General features: G+C 46.4%; 1 protein-coding gene across 3 annotated transcripts; it reads left to right on the forward strand.

Annotated features, from left to right (window-relative positions):
* Positions 1 to 1651: 1651 nt before the first annotated feature.
* On the forward strand, positions 1652 to 18736 carry LOC110527543 (trafficking protein particle complex subunit 10). Of its 3 annotated transcripts, XM_036983029.1 has the most exons (24): positions 1653 to 1851; positions 2619 to 2700; positions 2864 to 2999; positions 4455 to 4651; positions 4914 to 5109; positions 5213 to 5324; positions 5693 to 5940; positions 6364 to 6510; positions 9685 to 9799; positions 10134 to 10210; positions 10526 to 10617; positions 10800 to 11005; positions 11146 to 11259; positions 12750 to 12920; positions 13343 to 13899; positions 14133 to 14274; positions 14403 to 14561; positions 14836 to 15065; positions 15312 to 15412; positions 15728 to 15854; positions 15942 to 16112; positions 16293 to 16473; positions 16549 to 16743; positions 16969 to 18736. In XM_036983029.1, the coding sequence occupies exons 1-24, from the start codon at positions 1791 to 1793 to the stop codon at positions 17211 to 17213; spliced, it is 4062 nt and encodes a 1353-aa protein (XP_036838924.1). In that variant the 5' UTR covers positions 1653 to 1790; the 3' UTR covers positions 17214 to 18736. The 3 variants fall into 3 exon arrangements, with proteins under 3 accessions (XP_036838925.1, XP_036838924.1, XP_021464563.2); XM_036983030.1 differs by lacking the exon at positions 16969 to 18736 and having other exon boundaries at positions 1652 to 1851; positions 16293 to 16465; XM_021608888.2 differs by lacking the exon at positions 11146 to 11259 and having other exon boundaries at positions 10800 to 10940; positions 12808 to 12920.
* Positions 18737 to 20854: the final 2118 nt, after the last annotated feature.

Consider the following 20854-nt stretch of genomic DNA (forward strand, 5'->3'; position numbering starts at 1 on the left):
AACACCATAGTGCCCACAAAGCTCATCACTAAGCTAAGGACCATGGGACTAAATACCTCCCTCTGCAACTGGATCCGGGACTTCTTGAAGGGCCACCCTCAGGTGGTAAGGGTAGGCAACAAGGGTAGTAAGGGTAGTCTGCCACACTGATCCTCAACACAGGGGCCCTTCAGGGGTGTGTACTTAGTACCCTCCTGTACTCCCTGTTCGCTTACGACTGCGTGGCCAAACACAACTCCGACACCGTCATTATGTTTGCTGACGACACACCAGAGATAGTAGGCCTGATCACCGACATTTGCATGGTTTCCTGCTTGTTTATAGTCTTGAACAGTTCATTAAGTGGCAGATAGTTGTTTTTCTTGTCCCGAGGCTGAATATATGCAGCAGTCACAATAACAGATAAGCTCTCTCAGGAGCTAGAAGGATCGGCATTTGACCATCAGGTATTCCACGATGGGTGAACAATGGGTTGAGCCATCCACTGCGCTAGAGTCAGCACACCATTTGCTGTTGATGAAGAGGCATACCCATCCTACTCTCGATTTCCCTAAATCCAATGTCCTGTCTCCTCGGTGAATGGAGAATCCATTGAGTTGGATAGCCATAGGGGGTATCTTGTCCGAAAGCCATGTTTCAGAAAAGTAGAGAATATTGCAGTTACGAGAGTCCCGTTGATAGCTTCCCCCTTTCACCGGCGTTTACTCTTGGATAGCCCGAAAATTATGTCGGAATTACACAAAGAGGCCAGAGCAGATGAGTCAAAGTCGAAGTTGAAGCCGGAATTGAGGTTAGTAACTGCCAATCTGAAAAGTTCTTATCAGTCATAAAAAATGATAGCAGATACATTTAGTGCAAAAAAGGTAAAGATAAACGCCAAAAGAATCACAAAATAGGGGTGTTTACGAGATGTTTACTCCCTTAACATCGGGAAGACGTACCGGAACATGAAGTCTGATGCCAAAAGGCTTAGAGACGTTTCTATCTTCAAGCCATCAAACTGCTTAACACTTGAACTGGACTGACTCTCCATACCTTAGCGCGCACACACACACACACACACACACACACACACACACACACACACACACACACACACAGTCATTTGAAATCCATAGATTAAGGCCTAATTAATTTGTTTCAATTGACTGATTTCCTTATATGAACTGTTACTCAGTAAAATCTTAGCAATTGTTGCATGTTGCGTTTATATTTTTGTTCAGTATAGTTAACCAATAGCTACCCGGAATATCTGCATTGACCCCTTCTGCACTAACTCGTTCTGGCTATGCATACATACTGGACTCACATACTCACAAATACTTACATTGACACTCCAACACACATACATTTTTTTTATAGGTATTTGTGACCAACAGATGCATATCTGTATTCCCAGTCATGTGAAATCCATAGATTTAAGGTCTAATGAATTTGTTTCAATTGACAGATTTCCTTATATGAACTGTAACTCAGTAAAATCTTAGAAACACACACACAGGCAAACATAACACATGCACACCATTTGCCACACGCACACCATTTGCCACACGCACACAATAGTTATGGTGCTTTTAAGACAGCTGGGAACTCGGGGGAAAAAACGAGGTCAAATCATGAACGCGGCATGACTCTCGTTGACATTGTGCCGGATGTCGTCATCTTCTAAGGGACATACAGGAAATGAAAAAGGCCCCAATTCGATACAAGCAGAAATGTACAGCTCTGATAACAACACTAGTGATATTGTTCACTTTCAAATGGAGGACTAATGTTGACTCTCGGAATCCATGGAGGCTCATGAAGAAAAGCCAATAATCTACACTATGGAAAACAAGCCGATTGTGACATGTTAGTTAACCTTTGAGTTGTCTCGTTAACGTTAGCAATGTTAGCTTGCTTGGCTAGCTAGCTACAGTTTTCCTCAGTGGCTGCTGTGCTGTGTGAATCTGATTGACACCTCAACCAATGCAGTGGCCGCTGCAGATAATCTATTTTGTCTAACCGGCGTGCTAGCCAGCTACTGTATATAGTTTTTAAAGATGGTTTCAGAAGTCCCTACATTGGCCATTTTTAAAAGGACATCGCTTTCTAGGCTAGTTAGTAGCTAACAAAATAGTATATTCCTCATGCAATCCATTATTTTACATAGTCGACTCGGGCTGTTTTAGCTAGCTAGTTAACAAGCTACTAATCAAACGAGGTCTGGATGAGAATACCTACAAGTAGTACACTGCGCAGACTGTTCAAGTTTGAGGACTGTCAATGTATCAATGACAAGAGCTAGACAAGACCCTGACAGGGCGTTATTTAGAGAACATGTTCTCTAGCTAGCTAGTGTAGTTCGCTATGATCTCAAAACACAAATAGTGCTGTTACGTTGCCTCTGTTGCAAACTCAGACTGTTGCTCTGGGTGACGTAGCTTAAGGTGTGCAGTGAGACATAGCTAGATGGCTAGCTAATAAAATGGAACGAAACAAATGAGTCACTGATCCCATTGAGCCCTAAAAAATTGAATAAGATGCTGGTTGGAAGCACAGTGGTTAAACTATTTTGCCTGTCTGCTCTCTCTCCCTTTCTCTCTTCTTCACTACTCTGTCTCAACCCCGACACACAGGTGCTGGCGACCAAAGCCTGTTCACTTCTCTCTACACCTCTCTGGCACAGCAGTTACCCAGGGAGTCCATGGAGTGGAGGAGGTGAGCTATTGGGATGTTTGCACTTCGCTATCAGATGTGTGTGTGTGTGTGCACGCTTGCGCAACTGTGTGGTTTGTGCAACGTTGTGGATGTGTACGTGTTTGAGCGCGTGTGCCCAACTGTGTTTTAAGTTCCTTTGTTTTCAATGTCTCCTCGTCTGAAGGTCCTACGGACGCGCACCAAAGATGATTCACCTCGAGGCCAACTTTGTTCAGTTCAAAGAGGAGCTACTTCCTAAGGATGGAAACAGAGCCCTGCTCACCTTTCCCTTCCTGCACATATACTGGACAGACTGTTGTGTGAGTAGTCGCTATTTGATGTAGTATGACCATATTGGACAGACCGGCATTGTTGTTGGTATCATAACATTCAACACTATATAATGATTCACACACAAAACTCCAATGGTGTGTGTTTGTCTCATATGGGTGTGTTAATGCTATTTTTATTCCTACATCTCAACATGTAAAGCACGCCTCTTATTCGCCATTCTGCTGCATAGGCTATAGCCTGCCTACCATAGACTATCAGCGCATCACCCATCACTATGCAATGGGAGCTTCAGGCAGTGTAATTGTTTTAAACCTGAACATTTTACTTTACTTCAAATAATGAGGAATGTCTTACCTTGCTTCGAAGTAGCCTTGCGATCATCCTTCCATAGAAACGTGGAGGCAATTCTTTTATATAGCCTTCCTCGTGCTCCTTAACCAGCATTTCTCTCCCGTGCTATTGGTTTTCATATCAACTTTCTTTCGTTGTCCATAAGCCAAAGGCACAATCCTAGTCGTGTTAGCAAGCCTTCATAGTAGTTGCTATTAGATTCCCCCTCTTTCTAAGTTTCCTCTCACATATGGAACATTAGGTGTGCTGTTTTGAACTGTTTTTTTCCTCTAATTGCATTTTGGCAAATGTTTGAAAATGACGTTTTATTAGAGTTCAATAACAGGCTACAACCTTTTGAGTGTAAGATGAAGGGCTTGCTATTGCTGCACATTTCCATTAAGCTCTTAATGAAAAAAGGCCAGTCCTTGTATGCATGCATCGTATCAGAGAGGAAGAGGTGTAGCGAGAGGTTTCACTCTATCCAAAAATCTGTCCAATTTGTTTCTTTGGGCTTATTTTGGGCCTAAGCTTGTCGCCTGCCTTGCCGCTTTGGGATGACTCCCATTGTTAGGCAGGAAACATAAGGATCTTGTCATTATATACAGGTCTCTGATAGTATTTTCTGCTGAGCATGTCATTTTACTGTTTGGAAAATGTTATACTGTTTGTTGACAGGTTAATGAGGTTCGCATCCCTAGCATGGAATCTATAAGGTGTCGAAAGCGTTCCACAGGGATGCTGGCCCATGTTGACTCTAATGCTTCCCACATTTGTTAAGTTGGCTGGATATCCTTTGGGTAATGGACCATTCTTGATACACACAGGATATTGTTGAGCGTGAAAAACCCAGCAGTGTTGCAGTTCTTGACATGAACCGGTGCACCTGGCACCTACTACCATACCCCGTTCAAAGGAACTTAAATATTTTTTGTCTTACCCATTCACCCTCTGAATGGCACACAATCCAGGTCTCAGTTGTCTCGGAGCTTAAACATCCTTCTTCAACCTCTCTCCTCCCCTTCATCTACACTGATTTTAAGTGGATTTAACAAGTGACATCCAATAAGGGATCATAGCTTTCACCTGGTCAGTCTGTCATGGAAAGTGCAGGTGTTCTTAATGTTTTGTATACTGTGTGTGTGTGTCAGGACACTGAGATGTACAAGGCATCGGTGAAGGATGACATGCTGCGGTGGCAGAGCACCCTGCGGCTGCACGGCTCGGTGGACTGGCTCATCGTGGTGGTGGAGAGCGAAGCCAAGAAGAAGAACAAGACCAACATCCTGCCGCGCACCTCCATCGTGGACAAGATCCGCAACGACTTCTGCAACAAGCAGAGCGACAGGTCGGCAACATCACCACTCTCATCTCTTTTTATAACAGAATCTGAGCGTCTTTTGTCTACCAGTCTTTTGATCCAATCCTGTTGTGTAACACACCAGATTCATCTTAACAAGGACCTGAGCAACTAATTTAGTAGAATCAGATTTGCTAGTTGAGGGATGGCCCAAAAGCCTGCAGGTGTGTGGCTCTCCAGGAGGAGAGTTGGGGACTTTTCCCTCTAACACCCCCACACTCTCTCTCTCTCTCCCCTCCCCGTGGTTCAGGTGTGTGGTTCTGTCGGACCCTCTGAAGGAGTCGTCTCGATCCCAGGATTCGTGGAGCGCCTTCCTGACCAAGCTGCGCACCTTGCTACTCATGTCCTTCACCAAGAACCTGGGTCGTTTCGAGGATGACATGCGCACTCTCCGCGAGAAACGCACTGAGCCCGGCTGGAGCTTCTGCGACTACTTCATGGTGCAGGTGGGTCACTCCCACCACCTGTCAATCATCCATGCTCTACTACAGGGGAAGCAGTTGTAACCTATTTAACCAACGGTTGGGTGTGTGTGTGTGTGTTGTGCAGGAGGAGTTGGCCTTTGTGTTTGAGATGCTGCAGCAGTTTGAGGATGCCCTGGTCCAGTACGATGAGCTGGACGCTCTCTTCACTCAGTATGTCCTCAACTTTGGGGCTGGAGGTACAGTGGCATTGTTTACTACCCCTACCGTGGCTCTACAGTGCGACCATTTTAATTGCATATGCACCTAAATATTTAGCTGGGTGACCTGGAATTTTTATTTAGCAGCACCAGTGTGCTTAGAAAAATGAAGGAATCCACCTTTTATTACCCTACAAATGTTTCATTGCGCTTCAAAATGTATTTGTGTATGCCTACATTGTTCAACTTAGGTGCACACGTGCTCCTTGTAAAAAAGGTCAGCGTAGAGCCCTGCCTACCTTTTACTATAGGCCTATTTGTGTCTGTTTACTGTACTACTCAGGGCAAAATCTTATTCTTGTGTCCATGTCTGCTGTCTTTTTCTATGTTGTGTCTACGTCTTTCAGACGGGGCCAACTGGCTGGGCTCGTTCTGTGCCCCGGTGAAGCGCTGGAGCGGCCTGCTCCTGCGGCGGCCCATCGACATGGAGAAGCGCGAGCTGATCCAGCGTGGCGAAGCCAGCCTGCTGGATCTGCGCAGCTACTTATTCTCCCGCCAGTGTACCCTGCTCATCTTCCTCCAGAGGCCCTGGGAGGTCACCCAGCGAGCCCTGGAGCTGCTGCACAATTGCGTCCAGGAGCTGCGCCTGCTTGAGGTACCGTGTGTTTTTGAGTACTGTATTGCAGTCAGACTGGGCCCGAACTTCTGACATACAAATAACCTTCGATCGCAAATTACTATGTGATGAAGATTAACTATTCTGCAGTGCACCTCGTCTTGTTCAAACTGATCCCCTCAAACACTCTGATTCTGGCCACGGACTCTCCTGTGTTTCCCCTACCATTGTATTGCCTCCTGCCAAAAAGAGTTTGGTTTCCTCTATTGGTGTGATATATTGGCTTTGGTTTGTGCATGAGCTGTGTGTGTGGGGCACGGGTGAAGAAGGTGCTTCTGGTGTCCATGGTGTGACATTTTTGAATGTTTTGAATAATTTTTTACATTTTGATTTGTGGATAATAATTTTTAAAAAGTATATAAAATGTAAATCTAGAGATCCTCATTTTGTGTGTGTATGTAGGTGTATGTGGTCCAGGGGGCGTTGGACTGCTGGGTGTTCCTCAGCTGTCTGGAAGTGCTCCACAGGATCGAGGGCTGCTGCGACCGCGCCCAGCTAGAGGCCAACTGCTCCCACACTGTCGGCTTGTGGACCTACGCCACGGAGAAGGTGGCCTACCTGCATATACAGTGCATTTGGAAAGTATTCAGACCCTTTGACTTGTTCCACATTTTGTTACAGTACAGCCTTATTCAAAAATGTATTAAATCATTTTTTTCATCATTCTACACAATACCCCATAATGACGAAGCAAAAAAAGGTTTTTAGAAATTTTGGGAAATGTATAAAAAAATGTAAATATCAAATTTACATACACTACCAGTCAAAAGTTTGGACACATCTACTCATTCAAGAGTTTCTTTATTTTTACTTTTCTATATTGTAGACTGTTAGTGAAGATGTCAAAACTATGAAATAACACACACAGAATCATGTAGTAACCAAAAGTGTTAAATAAATCAAAATATATTTGAGATTCTTCAAAGCAGCCACCCTTTACCTTGATGACAACTGATGCACACTCTTGGCATTCTCTCAACCAGCTTCACCTGGAATGCTTTTCAAACAGTCTTGAAGGAGTTCCCACATGCTGAGCACTTGTTGGCTGCTTTTCCTTCACTCTGCGGTCCAACTCATCCAAAACCACCACAATTGGATTGAGGTTGGGTTATTGTGGAGGCCAGGTCATCTGATGCAGCACTTCATCACTCTCATTCTTGGTCAAATAGCTCTTACACAGCCTGGAGGTGTGTTATGAGTCATTGTTCTGTTGAAAAACAAACAAGAGTTCTACTAAGTGCAAACCAGATGGGATGGCATATAACTGCAGAATGCTGTGGTAGCCATGCTGGTTAAGTGTGCCTTGGAATTCTAAATACATCAGTGTCACCAGCAAAGCACCACAACACCATCACACCTCCTCTATGCTTCACGGTGGGAACCACACATGTGGAGATCATCAGTTCACCTACTCTGCATCTCACAAAGACACTGCGATTAGAACCAAACATCTCAAATTTGGATTCATCAGACCAAAGGATGGATTTCCACCGGTCTAAGGTCCATTGCACGTGTTTCTTGGCCCAAGCAAGTTTTCATATCGTCAAGTAATGATGGACTTTCATTTCTCTTTGCTTATTTGAGCAGAACAATATATTTTTACCTTGTCCGCTTGGGGATTCTATCCAGCAACCTTTCGGTTACTGGCCCAACCCTCTAACCACTAGGCTACCTGCCGCCTCATGAAGCTGGTTGAGAGAATGCCAAGAGTGCAAAGCTGTCATCACGACAAAGGGTGGCTGCTTTGAAGAATCTCAAATATAAAATGTGTTTTGATTTGTTTAACAATTTCTTTCGTTTACTACATGATTCCATATGTGTTATGTCGTCTTCACTATTATTCTATAATGTAGAAAATAAATAAATAAAGAAAACCCTTGAATGAGTATGTGTGTCCAAACTTTTGAATGGTACTGTAAGTATTCAGAGTTCAGACCCTTTACTCAGTACTTTGTTGAACACCTTTGGCAGCGATTACAGCATCAAGTCTTCTTGGGTAGGACACTACAAGCTTGGCACACCTGTATTTGGGAAGATTCTCACATTGTTCTCTGCAGATCCTCTCAAGCTCTGTCAGGTTGGATGGGGAGTGTTGCTGAACAGCTATTTTCAGGTCTCCAGAGATGTTAGATATTGTTTAAGTCCGGATTCTGGCTGGGCCACTCAAGGACATTCAGAGACTTGTCCCGAAGCCACTCCTGCATTGTCTTGGCTGTGTGCTTAGGGCCATTGTCCTTTTGGAATGTGAACCTTTGCCCAAGTCTGAGTTCCTGAGCGCTCTGGAGCAGGTTTTCATCAATGATCTCGCTGTACTTTGCTCCGTTCAGCTTTCCTTCGATCCTGACTAGTCTCCCAGCCTGCTGCTGAAAAACATCCCACAGCATTCAGGCGAAAGAGTCCAATCTTGGTTTCATCAGACCAGAGAATCTGGTTTCTCATGGTCTGAGAGTCTTTAGGTGCCTTTTGCCAAACTCCAAGGAGGCTTTCATGTGCCTTTTACTGACAAGTGGCTTCCGTTTGGCCATTCTACCATAAAGGCCTGATTGGTGGAGTGCTGCAGAGATTGTTGTCCTTCTGGAAGGTTCTCCCATCTCCAGAGAAGAACTCTGGAGCTCTGTCAGTGACCATTGGGTTCTTGGTCACCTCCCTGACCACCTCCCCCGATTGCTCAGTTTGGCCAGGCGGCCAGCTCTAGGAAGAGTTTTGGTAGTTCCAAACTTCCTCCATTTTAAGAATGATGGAGGCCACTGTGTGCTTGGGGACCTTCAATGCTGCAGAAATGTTTCGGTACCCTTCCCCAGATATGTGCCTTGACACAATCCTGTCTCGGAGCTCTACGGACAATTCCTTCGTCCTCATGGCTTGGTTTTTGCTCTGACGTGCACTGTCAACTGTGGGACCTTATATAGACAGGTGTGTGTGCCTTTCCAACTCATGTCCAGTCAATTAAATTTTCCATAGATGGACTCCAAGTTGTAGAAACATCTCCAGGGATGAGCAATGGAAAGTGAATGCACCTGGGCTCCCGAGTGGCGCTGCGGTTTAAGGCACTGCATCTCAGTGCTAGAGGCGTCACTACAGACCCTGGTTCGATTCCAGGCTGTATCACAACCAGCCTTGATAGGGCGGCGCCAAGCGTCGTCCGGGTTTGTCCGGGGTAGGCCGTCATTGTAAATAAGAAATGTAATAATAATACATTACAATAATAACAATAAATAAATTTCGAGTCTCATAGCAAAGGGTCTGAATACTTATGTAAATTAGGTATTTCTGTTTTTTTGCAAATTCAAGAAACCTGTTTTTCATTATCGGGTATATTGTGTGTAGATTGATGGAAAAAAATAAATACATTTTAAAGTAAAGCTGTAACGTAACAATGTGGAAAAAGTCAACAGGTCTGAATACTTTCTGAATGCACTCTACCTACGGCACCTCTGACCGTAACACACATCACTGCTGGTACACTGTGTTAGCCCTTGCCCTGGGGGCCTACACCATTCTGAAGTCACAAGGGGCCTGCTTTCCAAAAGTATGCTCGATGGAGAATCATTGTTAAGTGCTTCTTAGTCCAAGACTAGGCCTAATCTGTGTCTGCGAAACCAAGGAGTTTTACCGGGTCAAGAAACTCTGACACACTTTCTGGTGATCGTCATAAGACTCCATTTTCAGCTTGTCACTGTGGCTCTATGTATGTTGTGATGCGTGTGTTGTTGTTGTTCCCAGCTAAAGTCTCTGGGCTACCTGTGTGGCCTCGTGGCCGAGAAGGTCCCCACCTCCGAGGACCTAAACCGCACCGTGGACCTTTTGGCTGGCCTGGGGGAAGAGAGACCAGAGACGGGTATTACACAATCACACTAATGCCCTAGGCGTTTAGCTCAGCTGACCCAGTTCGCTCACAATAGGCCCTTGGTTATAAAGTAGTAAGACCTGAGCATTGCATTAGAATGGATAATGTTGGCGTTATTTGATGGCTGTGTTGTGTTGTATGCCGTGTCAAAATCGCTTTGCCCTGTGTCGTGCAGATGACTCTCTGTTTGAGGTTGAAGTGGGGTACTTTTACCGTCAACCCAAACACATCATTGTGAGGTCATGGAAGTTCATTGCGCTAAGGAAAAAGCTGAAATGGTCTTTAGAGAAAGTCTTAAGTGTGTCTCCTGTGTTCTCTCTTACAGTCAACAGCCTGCAGAGCCCTTACAAAAAACTAAATGAGGCCTTATCGTCTGTGGAGGCATTTGAAAAACACTATCTGGTAAGTGCCATGTTGATTAGGTGGATAATGGTGTAGCCAGTAGCAGTAGTCCTTGATAAGAGCCTTGATTCTGCTTCATAATGTTGTGTGTGTTCGTGCGGGGGACACTTCCTAGACAGAGTGCCTCTGTTTATAGTCTTGGTATCTAGTTCATTGGGCCCCATTGCCCTCCAGGCCCACTCTCTTTAGGCACTGGGGCAGAAAGCCATCACAGAGCTAAACATTCTTATTTCGTGAATGCTGTCTTTGTCCTCTGATCTCTCTTTCTCTTTTTTTACAATTTTTTTTATTACTATTTCTTTTAACAATTTTTAGGAGCTGTCTCATGCTGCTATGGAGATGTACAGAGCCATAGGCAGGATGCGCTCAGCCCGGCTCATTGGGAAGAGTCTAGCTGAGTTTTACATGTAAGCCTTTCTCTCTCCTATCCTTTTTGTGTTCCCTCTGCCTCTCACTCTCCATCTTTGAATGGTGTTTCCAAAGATGGTTGCTGGAAAAATGATTAGCCCCAGTCAGCTAAACGTGCTAATGAATGAAAGGGTGTAGGGTTTCTCTAATTGAATAAAAACGGTGCTAACTGTGTGCGTAGGAAGAAAGGTGACCCGGAGAGAGCAGAGGGCTTCCTTGATGACTCTCTGAGGTCATACGTGGCAGAGGGGTGGAGCCTGCAGGTGACTCATACCAGGAAGCAGATGGCCGAGTGTCAGAAGCTCCTGCAGCAGACTGAAGAGTATCCTCTCAAAATGCAGCGTTCAAAACAACTGGGAACTCAGAAATCTCCGACTTCCGAGTTCAGTGCGTTCAAGACAACTGGGAACTCTGGGGGGGGGGACAAAAATTATTTTGAATGGTCATCCAACTTGGGAACTCGAGCCTCTTTCTAGAGCTCTGACTTGAAGATCACTGACCTCATTATTTGACCTCGTATTTTTCAGAGTTCCCAGCTGTCTTGAACACACCTGACAGGAGGAGAGGAAGCACTTCTGCCAGGAGGTCCTTCTCTTTGCAGCGTGAAACAAAAACAAGTGTTTGCCATTGGACAAGTTCAGGTAGTCCCTCCCTGTTTCATTCTATTTTCTTCCGTTTGGTGCCTTATGTATAAAACCCAATGTCAATCAGTCTCAATGGGCGCATTCAACATTGCAACGGATTTTCAAGGCGAGTTGAGACTGACTACAACTACTCAATGTTAGTTGTAGGTCAGTCAGCCACAATTTACCCATAATACATCACGGTTTAGATGCTCTCGACACAGACAATGTCTTCATTGGTGTACAGTCGTGGCCAAAAGTTTTGAGTGACACAAATATTAATTTCCACAAAGTTTGCTGCTTCAGTGTCTTTAGATATTTTTGTCAGATGTTACTATGGAATACTGAAGTATAATTACAAGCATTTCATAAGTGTCAAAGGCTTTTATTGACAATTACATGAAGTTGATGCAAAGAGTCAATATTGTCAGTGTTGACCCTTCTTTTTCAAGACCTCTGCAATCCGCCCTGGCATGCTGTCAATTAACTTCTGGGCCACATCCTGACTGATGGCAGCCCATTCTTGCATAATCAAAGCTTTGAGTTTGTCAGAATTTGTGGGTTTTTGCTTGTCCATCCGCCTCTTGAGGATGGACCACAAGTTCTCAATGGGATTAAGGTCTGGGGAGTTTCCTGGCCATGGACCCAAAATATCAATGTTTTGTTCCCCGAGCCACTTAGTTATCACTTTTGCCTTATGGCAAGGTGCTCCATCATGCTGGAAAAGGCATTGTTCGTCACCAAACTGTTCCTGGATGGTTGGGAGAAGTTGCTCTCGGAGTATATGTTGGTACCATTCTTTATTCATGGCTGTGTTCTTAGGCAAAATTGTGAGTGAGCCCACTCCCTTGGCTGAGAAGCAACCCCACACATGAATGGTCTCAGGATGCTTTACTGTTGGAATGACACAGGGCTGATGGGAGTGCTCACCTTGTCTTCTCCGGACAAGCTTTTTTCCAGATGCCCCAAACAATCAGAAAGGGGATTCATCAGAGAAAATGACTTTACCCCATTCCTCAGCAGTCCAATCGCACTACCTTTTGTAGAATATCAGTCTGTCCCTGATGTTCATTTGCATGGCAAAGAGGGACTTGCAATTTATCTGATCACTCTTCGTAACATTCTGTAGTATATACAAATTGCCGTCATACAAACTGAGGCAGCAGACTTTGTGAAAATTCATATTTGTGTCATTCTCTCAACTTTTGGCCACGACTGTACATTCTATATGACCCAGGGTCATGTTCAATGGCTCCAACCGTAACAACTGTTTTTCAATGGAAAATGAAAACATGGGATTCCTATTGGACAGATAGTACCTCCCTGGTTCATACCGTTTCGAAGCATTATATGAGTGGGTGGACTAACGATTTCCATCATGGGTAGCTAGGTGAATAATGACCTCAAAGGAAGGTTGGCTACTATTTCACCCCCATCCAATCCGCATGCTAGGTAGGGAATCCTTTCTGAAGCCTCTCTTCTTTCACTCTCCCATTGCATTGACATAGCCAGGTGTCAGTCAAGATACAATCTTCTAGTTCAGGTTTCCTTGACTCACTGTGCCAGCTACCTGCAGACCAGTGCCTTGCTGGCGGGCGACGCCAACCTGACAGAGGAGGAGAGGAAGCACTTCTGCCAGGAGATCCTTACCTTTGCCAGCCAGCCCCCGGCACCCTCAGGTGAGCACACACACACTGCGTACACTCGAGACATGGCAGGAACAGTCAAAGCTGTTTGTTCTTGTCTACTGCATCAATGAGTTGAAAGCTTCTAATTGCACAATGAAAAATCCAAGGATCCTTGTCCGGTTGTCTTAACTTCTGAGAGACTTGCCAACTAAACTGGTCAAACATGTAAATAGTGGCTATTTTTTTGTCCCAAGACTGATAAACATTCGCCTGGTCCCCAGATCTGTTTGTGCTTTTGTCTGCTCCATTGTCATTGTCAAGCCTGACAATTTCATAAGGAGTTGGCAAGAGAGCAGAAAGACTGGCACCCAGGCTAGACCAACACAACTCTGACATCACAATGTTGCCATGTAATGCATTGCCCTCTGTCACCTCCCTCTTTCATCTGCCTCTTCCTCCTCTCGTCTCTCCAGACCAGACTGTGGCTCTGAGCATGGCGGCGTTCGCCCAGCTGCGCCAGATGCAGTTCAGCCCGCCTGGCGCCGTGGTGCACGTGGGTGCCGCCCTGCAGCTGGAGCTGCGCGTGCGCTGCCTGATGCCTGTGGCCATGCAGGTGGAGCAGCTGGCTGCCACTCTCCACTTCAGCCTGGAGCAGGGCGGGGCGAGGGGCCGTGCGGGTAGCGCCCAGAGGAGGACAGGCCAGGGACCACAAGGCCAGGGGGACGGGGTGGTCCTGTTCCCCCAGGGAAGCCCCCTAGCTGGGGCCGGGATGGGGGCTTTGCTACCCCCTGCCCTGGAGCTTTACGAAATGCAGGACCGCAGCCCGTCGGACAGCTCTCTCACCTCCACGGGGGTGGTGTGTAAGAACATGCACCTTCTGCTGCGGCGCCACGACAGCTCCGCCTCCCTAGACACGCCCACCGCCGGGGCCCTCCCGGCAGCGGTCGCTGTGGACGACGGGGCCCAGATGTTGAGGGCACGCGACATAACGCTGCAGCCCGGCGACAACAGCATCTTGTTCACGGCCCCGGTACGTTTTCTTTCAGCCTCCTGTAACGTCATCAACAGTCATGTCTCGAGTCCAAGTCCACCCCGTGGCTCATTTTCAATTTGTCTAAAGAAATCTGTTCTCTCCTTGCCTCCTCTCCATTAAAACAGAATGGGGAACGCTGTCGATTTAGAGGTCAAGTGTCACTTTATCACTCCTTGTCGGTCTCTCTTTTTCTCTTCCTCCACTCTCCACTCTCGCTCTTTTCTCTCTAGACTGGAGAGCCGGGCTCATACACGTTACGTCAGCTGTGCGGGAGCGTGGGGAGAGTCCAGTTTGTCCAGTCTCACATCTACCCTGTGGTGCAGTACGAGGTCTACTCCCAGGAGCCTCAGCTCACCATCGAGCCCCTCTCAGGTCCGTCTTTCTGGCCCTCTGTCCCCTTCTTTAGCCACAAACAGTGAATGCTAATCGCTGCCTGTTGATATGTGATTGGACCAGGTCATCCTTGTATTTTTATGTGTGTATCTGTGTTTTCCCTCCAGACAACCTGTTGGCAGGCATTCCCCAGAAGGTGAAGTTCACCATAGCAACAGGCCACTACAGTGTGAAGAAGGGTGACGCGTTGCAGCTTAGCAATACAGACTCCATGCCCATCCTCCACTCTAGCTGCTGCTCTGCTACCGTCCTGTCCAGCACGGGAGGTCAGCCTTCCATCCATCCACTCTGGGTCAGAGGTCAAGGGTCAGAGAGGTTAAAGGGATAGTTCATCCAAATCTTTGCATTGCAAGTAGTCTATAGACGAGGAGAGACTGCAGCCCAGCCGCTGCCTCCAATCACTAATATTAGCCCAGGCAGGTCTGGGGGTTACCATGGAGATCAATGACCCTCGGTCCATAGGGGGAGACACCTTTAGCGTTCTGTGCTGTTGCTAACTCTTTTCTGTTCTCTCTCTCTCGCGCGCCCATCTCTTTGCAGAGCGCATGGGGGAGAGTGCTCTTTCCATCCAGTCATCGGAGAAGGTGACCAGCATCTCCCTGCCCCCCACCCCTCCCTACCACACCCTGGAGTTCCAGCTGGAGGTGCTGTGCCACATCCCCCCCACGCCCTTCAAGCCCGACATCGAGCGTCTCACCAACGGCGAGGTCCGCCACCGGCCCAAGAGCCACAGCCACGCAGACAGTGGCATGATCAACATCGACCAAAAGGTTTGAAGACCGTTTGTCCTCCTAGCCTATAGTTAACCCCAGGACCACCTTTATATCATTTACTAGGGTCATGTTCATTAGGCACCCAACGGAAGACGACAGACTGAAACGGAGGGACTACCTGGATTTGTCCAATGAGTATTCCGCCTCAATGTTTGAAAGGGTTTTGTTACACTGTGGCCTAATGAACATGACCATGCCTATCCAATGTTTACAGCCCTGTGTGTTCTCTTTCTGTCTCCATAGGTCTCCATCGACTGTCCTTGGTCCATCTACTCCACTCTCATAGCCCTAACCTTCTATGTCCCTTTCAAAGCCAAGCACTCAATACTCTCTGCTGGGAAAAGGTAGGTCACACACACACTCCCATCTGCTTTTCCTGTACGGGGGGGGGGCATTTTTGTCACGCACAGTCACAGATGTGTGCAGAAAATACAGCATGATGTCATTTTAATTATCTTTATTTATTTACTGAGTGACGCGCCCAATGCAAATTCCAATTGCAGTATTTGGAACCCGCATTGGGTAATGTACCGTCTCGTCTACAGGATTTTAAATGCAAAAAATGGTGTCTCTTCAATGACATGTCTGCTCATTCAGTAAGGAATCTATGGTGACGTCGAGAGTCTAAATATTGATCTGACTCCTGACTGGTCACACAGGAAGTACATACAGGTGTGTCTCCAGAACGTGTCCGACACAAACTTCCACCTGGCGGACCCGGTCCTCACAGAGCGCCAGCCCACAGTCTCGATGGAGCTGCTCTCACTCAATGTTAAAAAGCAACAGGTGAGTAACTGACCGTACACACACACTTCATCTCTCTCTCTCTACACACACACACACACACATCTGTTCTGATCCTCTTTGCCTCAGCCGGTGTGCAGTCAGCAGTCAGTGTTCTGCCTGTGGGAGATGCGTTGGGCCAAACCCCTCCCGCTGTGTCTGCAGTGTGCATTCTCCGCCAGCTTCGCCCCCGTCTCCGCCTCAGACACACACACAGCCTTCAAACCCTACCGCTACGAGTTCCAGCTGGACCGGGTCTCTGTGAGTACACACAAGACCCAGCTCTGGGTCGCGTCATAAGACACCACATGGAGGAAAACACTTTTTTTTTTTTTTTTTCCGTTGCAAAAAAAAACCAAATGAACACAACCCTGTTCTCATCGCAAACAAACATCGTTCTGGGCTTGAACATCGCTCGATGTTGCTAACCCTCCTCCCCAGACCCTTTACAGCTTGAAGGCCGAGATCTTGCCGCCGTCCGGCGACCAGCACTGTCGCACCGGCGCCCTCTGTGGCCTCGAGGTGTCCATCACACGGCAGGCGGAGCCCAGCGAGACTGAAGGGGAGGAGGAGGAGTCTACGGAAATAGAGGGCCTGAGGACCACCAAGCTCATGTATGAAGGTAGGACACGGGAAGGTGTGTGTGTGTGTGTATGTCCGATACTTACCTGTCTACCCTGGTGTGTGTTGTCTGCAGTGGTGGATAACAGCAGTAACTGGGCGGTGTGTGGCAAGAGCTCGGGGGTGGTGTCCATGCCCGTGGCTGCCAGCGCCACACACAGGGTTCAGATGGAGGTCATGCCCCTGTTCGCCGGTCACCTGCCCTTCCCCAACATCAAAGTGTTCAAGTACCTGCCCCACAATGCCGTCCCAGCCATTCAGCCCGACACGGGTATGTAACCCACAGCTGCAGAACGGTCCTTAAACTCAGTCCGTGGGCATGTCTCCCATTACTTGACAAAATGGTAGTCTATATTTTGTGCCATCTTTGTCAACCTCTTACATGCTGTTTAGATCATTTGCTTGTAGGCATTATTACAGCGCGTGTTGTACTCGCTCACACACACTCAGTCACACTCATCTCTCTCTCTCTCTCTCTCTCTCTCTGGCCACTCAGACAGCTGCTTAGAGAACGACACCATTTCCCTGCTGGACAAAGGGCTGGACGACCAGGGCGACACGGCCAGCATCCGCAGCCGGGGCAGCGTCCACTCGGTGGGCAGCGGGGAGCAGCAGAGGGGTCTGCCCATGCCCCGCCTGGAGCCCTTCAGCCCGGGACAGGTGTTCTATTGGAGCCAGGGGCGGCAGGTGCTGGTGCTGCCCGTTACTGATGACCACGTGATGGAGGTTAATGTCACATGACCCCTGTGGGCCGCTGCTGCACCCCCCCATGCCCCCATCACGCCTGGACCTCTGTGGTTTGGTTCCTGGCTGTGGTTCTGGAACCGGGAGAGGGCCTGGCGGCAGGGAACTGACACTTGCTCTCCTCTCAGGACTCGTTGCTGGCCGGCCACTGGCCCGGCTCCTGTTCTGGCCTGAGTTCCATCTGCTGTATTTTTATCCTGTCAATCTTTTTCATACTGTAAAACTATCTCTCTCATTGATTCTTGCTCCGTGGACACAGTAAACCGCTTAACTGTTCTACGTAGACCCCCCCCCCCCCCCCCCCACACACACACACACACACCTGTGATCGGCTTGCTGGTTCCACTGATCGTCAACACAACCTTCTGTATGAGGCACACATGGACACACTAATGGGCGTTTGGACAGGGGTGCTTCGTTTTGTGGTTTGTATTGGTTGATGTGTCACTCTGTATATGCATGACATGGCAAGTTGTGATGGATGAAGGGAAAGAGCGGGGCCGGTTAATCGTGTGTGTGTGTGTGTGTGTGTGTGCGCAATATCTACTCTACAATATCTACTTTTCCTCTTCACTCACTTTCCAGCCCCTTGCCCCCAAACCCAGCTGAATCCTCTTTCCTTTGCTGTAGTCATAGCGCCACCCTCTGGCCACAGTACAAACTGTTCAATAAGTACACATTCTTCCAGAGGAATCACTGTACCGACTGTGCAAAGGCTGCACCAAAAACACATTGTCTCGAAGGAATATTTTGGAGAAAAATATGAGTTTTGTTTTTGTGCAGGTGTGAGACGTACTAATGAACACTTGCTTTTGGCTTTGTTCAGGTTTTAGGGTTCACTTATTCACGTATCGGTGGAATCTGAGAACAATGGGATGAAATAGCACTTGGTTGTTTTCAGTGACTTCTTTTTGGATGAAAGTGACCCGTCTGTTTGAAGTGTTACCATCATGTGTTCTGTCTGACTTTGGTTTACTTGAATGCTGAGGAGGTCAATTCCTATGTTTAGTAAATGTGGTGTCTGACAATTGTTCTTTTTTTTTTCTCTTCTCTCAGACATTCGCTGTTGCTACGGTAACTGTCAGGAAGAGCACTTTCGTATCGTAGCACAATTCTTTCACAAAAACAATTTAGAAGGAGGGGAAATGCGCTTGTGTAAATGCGATGTTCATTCGTTTTATTGACTTCTATTTTTGTACTGTGTCGCCGGACAAGTTTTGGTTGTTGCTCAGTGTCTGTCGGTGTGGTTGTTTGGTATCTACTGGAGGCCTATGGTGGCTTTGGGCCTGAGGCCTAAGCACACCCTGTAGCACACCCCTTCAGCTATACTGTCCTGTATTCCTCCACCTCTGGGCTTGTATCTAGCATAATCCCACAAACAAAGTAGTGCTCACCGCCAGGACGAAAGGCAGAAGACTTGTTCCCTCTATCTGGCCATCTTGATGAAAGAGAACCCCGCCCACTCAGACTCCACCTACAAAACTTGGTGGCAAAAAAAAAAAAAAAGATGTGAACCCTTTGGAATGACCTGGATTTCTGCTTAAATTGCTCATCAAATTTGATCTGATTTTCATCTAAGTCAGGACAATAGACAAACCCAGTCTGCTTAAACTAATAACGCACACACACAATTTATACGTTTTCATGTCTTTATTGAACACAGTGTGAACATTCTCAGTGCAGGGTGGAAAAAGTATGTGAACCCTTGACTTTAATTACTGGTTGACCCTCCTTTGGCAGCAATAACCTCAACCAAACGTTTTCTGTAGTTGCGGAACAGACCTGCACAACGGTCAGGAGCAATTTTGCCCCATTCCTCTTTACAATACTGTTCCAGTTCAGCAATATTATTGGAATGCGTGGTGTGAACTGCTCTCGAGGTCATGCCACAGAATCTCAATCAGGCTGAGGTCAGGACTCTGACTGGGGCACTCCAGAAGGTGTATTTTCTTGTTAAAGCCATTCTGTTGTTGATTTACTTCTGTGTTTTGGGTCGTTGTCCTGTTGCATCACCCAACTTCTGTTGAGCTTCAATCGGACAGATAGCCTTACATTCTCCTGCAAAATGTCTTGATAAACTTGGGAATTCATTTTTCCGTCGAAGATAACAAGATGTCCAGGCCCTGAGGCAGCAAAGCAGCCCAAACCATGATGCTCCCTCCACCATACTTTACAGTTGGGATGAGGTTTTGATGTTGGGGTGCTGTCTTTTTTTTATTTATTTTTTTATCTCCACACAGTGTTGTGTGTTCCTTCCAAACAATTCAACTTTAATCTGTCCACAGAATATTTTGCTGTGGAACATCCAGGTGCTCTTTTGCGAACTTCAGACGTGCAGCAATGTTTTTTTTGGACAGCAGTGGCTTCTTCCGTGGTGTCCTCCCGTGACCAACATTCTTGTTTAATGTTTTACATGTCATAGACTCGTCAACAGAGCTGTTAGCATGTTCCAGAGATTTCTGTAAGTCTTTAGCTGACACTAGGATTCTTCTTAACCTCATTGAGCATTCTGCGCTGTGCTCTTGCAGTCATCTTTGCAGGACAGCCACTCCTAGGGAGAGTAGCAACAGTGCTGAACTTTCTCCATTTATAGACAATGTGTCTTACCGTGGACTGATGAACATCAAGGCTTTTAGAGATACTTTTGTAACCCTTTCCAGCTTTATGCAAGTCAACAATTCTTAATCTTAGGTCTTCTGAGATCTCTTTTGTTCGAGGCATGGTTCACATAGCAAACTCACATTTTGTGAGTGTTTCTTATAGGGCAGGGCAGCTCAAACCATCTCCAATCTTGTCTCATTGATTGTACTCCAGGTTTGCTGACTCCTGACACCAATTAGCTTTTGGAGAAGTCATTAGCCTAGGGGTTCACATACTTTTCCCAAACCTACACTGTGAATGTTTAAATGATGTATTCAATATAGACAAGAAAAATACAATCATTTGTGTGTTATTAGTTTACCCACTCTGTCTATTGTGATTTGGATGAAGATCAGATAACATTTTATCACCCAATTCATGCAGAAGTCCAGGTAATTCCAAAGAGTATACATACATACATACATACATACATACATACATACATACTTTTTCTTGCCACTGTACATGCCCAAACCTACAGCAACACGGGTCTGTCTTTGAAACGTCCATGTGTGTGTGTGTGTGTGTGTGTGTGTGTGTGTGTGTGAGGTTGTCTAACTGGTCAGAAAAACTATAAGATACGAAGACTAGTGATATCAGTGCTCGTCTATGTACACATCTTATTTTATGTCCAGCTGTATTTATTGTCTTATTTTTAAAAATATATTATTTAACGGCAAATAGCTGGAAGGGACGGAATCATCAATCACTCTCACAGAAATAAAGACATTGGGAATTGTCTGGTGATTTTTGTTTTTTTTGTCTTTCAACAGTCATTGGTCACTGAAATCCAAAAAAACAAAAACAATGTGTATGTAAATGATTCCATGGGAGTTCAGCACCATTGATTGTATTCAGATTAGTTGAAATAATTAATCATATGTATGCATTATACAGTTGAAATTAAATATACCTATGTTTTAATGTGTCTGTGTCCTCCGTTCTGGTGCTCAGTGAAGTATGTGTTTAGAGAAACGGGACGGTTTTGGGTCTGGCTC

This window comes from Oncorhynchus mykiss, chromosome 7 (genome assembly GCF_013265735.2).
Source record: "Oncorhynchus mykiss isolate Arlee chromosome 7, USDA_OmykA_1.1, whole genome shotgun sequence".
Classification (NCBI taxonomy): domain Eukaryota; kingdom Metazoa; phylum Chordata; class Actinopteri; order Salmoniformes; family Salmonidae; genus Oncorhynchus; species Oncorhynchus mykiss.

Excerpts from the sequence above, each read along its gene's own strand:
- LOC110527543 (XM_036983029.1), top strand. The coding sequence starts at position 1,791 with ATGGAGGCTCATGAAGAAAAGCCAATAATCTACACTATGGAAAACAAG. Across the intron at positions 10,211-10,525 it reads CATTTGAAAAACACTATCTG|GAGCTGTCTCATGCTGCTAT; the intron begins GTAAGTGCCATG and ends AACAATTTTTAG. Across the intron at positions 16,113-16,292 it reads TCCAGCTGGACCGGGTCTCT|ACCCTTTACAGCTTGAAGGC; the intron begins GTGAGTACACAC and ends CCTCCTCCCCAG.